Here is a 5,637-nt window from a genome sequence, read left to right as displayed (position 1 = left end):
CGATAAGGCCGCTAGTTACTTTTCATTAAATTATGTTTTAAATATTTTTTCCTTTTATGTAATGCAATGAAATGTTAATAAATAAAATAAATATATAAAAAAAACGTTTTAAAGAAACTAAGAAAGACAATTGAGCTACCCAGACCATACTGACATAATAACATATTTGAAACAAACAGGAAAACGCATAAGCAAATAATTAGGATGCCGATATGAAATACGTAAGAGCAGTATGTTCACTTATCGTTTGACCATTGACACGAATACATCAGATGGAAATATTAATATTTTTATTTTGCACGTGCATTGTTGGTAGTTACGCAAACTGGCAGACTGAATATGGACCATTCAAGAATTTGTTGTACTCACATTGGATTAACTGTAAGTGTTTTATAGTGTCGTAAAAACCCAAATTCCAATCTAAAGCATAGGGCGTTCCTTGGCCTTGGCTTGGGGTGCGCAGTGGAGAGTTGAGCACTGAGGCGCGCCGGCCTTTAATAACAATTGGTTATGTAAAACATTAAATTAATGGCATTTTGTCAATTTTTTGTCTGATTGGCTTGCGATAAAATATTTCGTGTCAATATCAAAATCATGTTCTATGTAAATTTTTGTCATAAAATGAATTCAAAGTGTCAAATATTGGCTGTTTGGATTTTTTATCTATCGAGCGAAGTTATTTAAATCGTTGATCGATCTTTCAAATTAGATACATAAAGTACTCTACTCCACTATATATATTTTTTTCATGCGCCTATGCTGCTTTATCAAACGATCTCAAAAAATGGAAAGAAACAACGTACTTTTGGGAATTGGCGACCGGTTAGGTCCTTAAGTATTTCAGTTAGTCATCTATTGCTGTAAATTTTATATAAATAAATCGCCTGCGCGTAATAATAATTAAAATCAATGGCGCCTTTGTATCTGTTTTATGATCATTTGTTAATCTAATAGGCACGTCTTCTGTGCCTGACGCACGCTCTCGATTTTTTGGGTTTAGGGCAAGCCGGTGAAGGAAAACATCGTGATTTCCAGACGATGCGCAAATTCCAGCGAATTTTAAATGCGCATTTAGAAAGAAAGTCCATTGGTGCACCAACCACTTTCTTTCTAAAGCCGGAGATCGAACCTATGACCTCAGGGATGAGAGTCACACGCTGATACCACTAGGGCAAACTGCTCATAATAACACATAATTTTATTTAACTAAGACGCCAAATATAAAGTTTAAAATTTATTGATATTTTAAATAATGCGTATGTTAGCACAGAGGGTGGAATCAACTAAAAATCAAATAGAAATGTATATATCTAGTGTCTCATTGAGCGGAAGAAAATTTGTTGATTGTATACCTATTTTATTGTAGTATTATTTGCACACAGGTAACCATAGTAAAACAGCAAATTTAGATGTCAGTGAAACGGAAGTATACTTCTACGACTTCGCAAACAACTTTAATGTAAGCTATGAAATTAATAATGCTGCCGGTGCAATCACAAACTTTTACAACTTAGACACAACACGAGAAATTAAATTATTCGTGCCCGGATATAAGTCTCACATCAGCAAGAACGCGCCAGAATTAATTCGGCAGGTTTTCAAGGACATCCCAAACATTTACCTTATAATTATTGACCACTCCTTCTATACCTCATCGAGAGGAGGCAACAGAAAAAGCTACGAACGCTCTGTGAACTATTCGTACTATCTTGGCAAAGAGGTTGGAAAACTCCTTGCAGAACTTCGTCAACTCGGTTTTCCCTCTCAAAATATTCACTGTATTGGACATAGTCTAGGCAGTCACATCTTAGGATACGCAGGAACCGCTTATTTTGAAAGGACTGCAGAAAGAGTTCGAAGAATTACGGGTATCGATCCAGCTGGTCCTTGCTTCTCAAATAGCTTGATAGAGGAGCAGCTGCATTCAGGTGCGGCAGATTACGTCGAAGTGTTTCATTGTAATGCAGGTGGCTTAGGGACAACGAGTGTTCTAGCTGATGTAGATTTCTTTTTGAATGATGGGAGGGTTCAACCACATTGTACTGTCGGTCTGATACCTGGATACGGTGAGTCTGATGCAGCAAGATGTAGTCATAAAGCATGTGTCAGGTATTGGACGTATACGGTTAACCATCCCGGTTCATTTTTGTCTTGGGCCTGTAATTCCTATAAGGATTTTAAGAATGGTAAATGTTCGGGTAACGAGGTAGCGATTGCTGGTTATTCGAATCCGGGAAACACCTCTGGCGTTTTTTATGCTTCGACAGAGAGTTATGGTGTAGTGTAAATAAAGGATTAATGAACTGTCATCATACCTCTATAAAAATGTATCAAATTAAATTTCATTTATTCATATTGGTAACTCTCTTAAGTCTACTTATGAATGTCAATAAAAAGAAACCTGCAACTGCCACATTTTATTTTTTTATTTTTTTAAGGCAACCCGTGTTTCCTCACGATATTCTCCTTCACCGTTCAAGCATTTTTGTTACACAGCCGGGGTATCAAACCTATGACCTATGAGATGAGATTCGCTTTCCTTACACTACTATCATCTGAGACTAAACCTCACGTAATCTAGTTCTATGGAAAATAGAAAAATACAAATTGAATCACATTCATAATATACCTCAGCATACAAACCACTTATCATTGAGTGCGTTTTCTAGCATTTCTTACTCCATAGGAAATAAAATAGCAATATTCGAAAATCTTAAGAACACTTTTAACCACCACCAAGTTTATGTCACTTTGAATCATTGCTCGCATTACGCAACTCCATAACGCAAAGTGAGTAGAAACGATGGGGTGATTTGTCAACAGGGACTTGTGAAAAATTTTATATGCCCGGGAAATGTTAAAAGCATTACGGAATTGATTTAAACCCTATGTGACCCTTCAAGTTGTACTAAAAATAGAATAGGTATTTTTTATGTCAGAAAATTGTTAAAATAAAATCTGAGGACAATTTTAAAATGCATTTAAGATCATATTCACTTCATGTATACGCTGGCAACGCAAACTAAAACTTTTTGAATAAAAATTTAGCTTCTGTTTTGTTCTTTTACGCAAAATATTGCTCGGAAAATTAAATACAAATAAACATACGTCCGGTAGTATGGGTCTAATATAGAACCTTTTTGTTCCAGTAGTATTATAAAACATCTGCAAATCCGAACAGTCTAATTCAATATTACAAATAAAAATAAAGTAATTCGCTCTATTTTTCCACACATATATTTAGTCTCAAATTAACAACAGTACCTGGATGACCTATACCTGTACCTTTTTTTATAAATTGTGTTTTTTGGAAATTATATTTAAGTACGAATTACATACTAATGAAATGATGGAGCTGAAGCCTCTAGCTTAAGGTCCGTGAAGTGTGAGGACTACCCGGAAGGAAGACGTCGGCGTAGTTCCCAGGAGATGTGAAAGTGGGCCAGACGAGTGAGGTGTCACCGGATGAAGACGGTTGATCTGAAGGTCACGGGAAAATCGTCGAGAACCGATAAAATTCTTCCTAATACAAATAAACGAATTCCAGTTCCTTCGTCTTTTTTCTCATCCCGATCCAAGCTCATACCCAAATATAAGTAGCTAATGATTTGAATGAATATGACAGCTCATGACCAGAATATGATATCCTAATTGTCTTTTGGTTTTACCGATGTCATATTTTGCACAAGTGTTATAAAGAGCTTATACATTAAAAAAGTAAAGGTACATACTTTTTTATTGTAAGGGAATGTGCAATGTATCATTAGGCAAAAGTTTCGTAATCAAGACAATCTCTGGTTTTACCCCTAGTTAGGAGGGATCATTGAAGTATTTGTACCTCGAAAATGCCATTTATTCATTCAATTTGAGTTCGGGACGTCCACTAATGAGGTCGATCCTTACTCTAGGAATGTTAGGTTACCCCTACTACTTTAAATTCAGTACTATTCATTAAAACTTCGGAAATAATTCCGAAACCTCATATCATCTGTAGTGAAGCTATGAAGCATTTTAAATTGATGTTGTCACACTTTTATAAACAAATACTTCTATAGTTCAGTGTTTGGTTATTTAAGATGTTGTTTAAAATTATAGGTTACCCAAACGGGACGCCTAAAAAAAAGCAGTCAACGCAGCCGCATTTTTAGTTCGAGGTACACTCTAACTTTGGAAATTGTATCATTTCGTTTAATGTGCTTAATCGAAAACCCATAGTAATCTAAGAAGTGAGCACAAGCCGCAAACGGACAGACGAGTTCGTTATTCAGTTTAGATATTGATACGTTAAATTACACGCCTTCGTGTTTTGGTTCAAATATATTGGTTTGATTAAATCTATGTCTGCGAAATAAATTTATCCTGCAACTTGAATCTTCTGTTAAAATAAGCCAGTATTAAACTCACAAAGAAGTATTATTTAGACAGTTATACTTCAGTAATGATACTAGTAGCGTATTTTTCAGTTATGCTTTTTGTTATAATAGATTACCTACAACGATTTTATATTTCGCGAATAAAGTACACATATTCGGAATAAAGGTAAGTTCCCGGTAAATATGACTTCAATAAAAGTATTATATTTGACATACAGAAGTAATATTTAGCGTTAAGTCTCATTGAATTGATTCAAACCCGTCCATGCTTGTTGTAAATAAGCCGAAACTGTAAAGGTCGCGACAGTATTTTAAATTTATAGATTCAAGCCTTTTTCCCGAAGGGGAAAGCAGAGACCACGGCTTATTTTGACCTGTCCCTTCTTTGGTATGTTCTGGTCCTGGATTTGGTCCAGGTATGTACGACAAAGCCTCACCAACCAAACTTCACCATCCACAGTTGGAAATGAAATATATATACTCATGGCATCTAAGAAATAATTATGCTAAAATTTATTTTCGTTATTTTGTTTTTATTTAAACAGTTTACCGCTACCATGCTACCAGCAAAAGGTGAAGCTGATTTTGCCTCTGAGCTTTAAGTGTTTGAATAATGCCTTACTATTTAATTTCTAATAAGGCTTGCAGTAAGAATGCGGTAGAATAATAACATAAATTATAAGGTATACTAATGTGCACATATATTCCATCCTCGATAGGGGTGCTTTAATGCGCCACCTACCGCCCGTTATTGTAGACATTCTATAAATTATCTAGTGTTGGGATTATATAAAAGGTAGAGTAATACGCAGAATAGTTTCAACACTTTTTATTCTAAATTTAAATTTGTTCGCTACATAGGTACCTATAGACAACAGTGGTTACAACCTTTAAGCTCTGAACCTCAGATTTGTGTTTTGCCTAATAGACAAGTAGATATTCAGTCTTCTGCGCTTGACAAACGCCGTCGGCTTTTTTCTTCTATGTCATAACGGTTTCCACCCGATGTTTTCCTTTACCGTATGAGCGATAAATGCGATATAGACAGAAAGTCTATACAAAATAATATAACCTAAACTTCATAATAGCATATAATTAGTGAATTAATTTAAATCTTAATGGCAGGAGGATATACTGCCCCGTATTCGAGTACATTTTCAAATTTTGTATTAAATTACTTAATCCTTAAAGTTATAAAGCTTTCTTTACTATTTTCTTTAAGTAAAAAATTGCGAAAAAAAAATAGTTTCAGTCTAAGTTGCTT

At 34.9% G+C, this 5,637-nt stretch overlaps 1 protein-coding gene across 1 annotated transcript; it reads left to right on the top strand.

Moving 5' to 3' along the window:
- The first annotated feature begins 232 nt into the window (after positions 1 to 232).
- On the top strand, positions 233 to 2,411 carry LOC111001542 (pancreatic triacylglycerol lipase-like). Its single transcript, XM_045629311.1, has 2 exons — positions 233 to 381; positions 1,383 to 2,411. Exons 1-2 carry the CDS (start codon positions 273 to 275, stop codon positions 2,285 to 2,287), a joined length of 1,014 nt encoding a protein of 337 aa, XP_045485267.1. The 5' UTR covers positions 233 to 272; the 3' UTR covers positions 2,288 to 2,411.
- The last annotated feature ends 3,226 nt before the right edge of the window (positions 2,412 to 5,637 follow it).

The sequence above is a fragment of the Pieris rapae genome, chromosome 8, assembly GCF_905147795.1.
Source record: "Pieris rapae chromosome 8, ilPieRapa1.1, whole genome shotgun sequence".
In the NCBI taxonomy this organism is placed as follows: domain Eukaryota; kingdom Metazoa; phylum Arthropoda; class Insecta; order Lepidoptera; family Pieridae; genus Pieris; species Pieris rapae.
The sequence above is the reverse complement of the archived record's forward strand: the minus strand, read 5'-3'. Positions and strand labels throughout refer to the sequence as shown.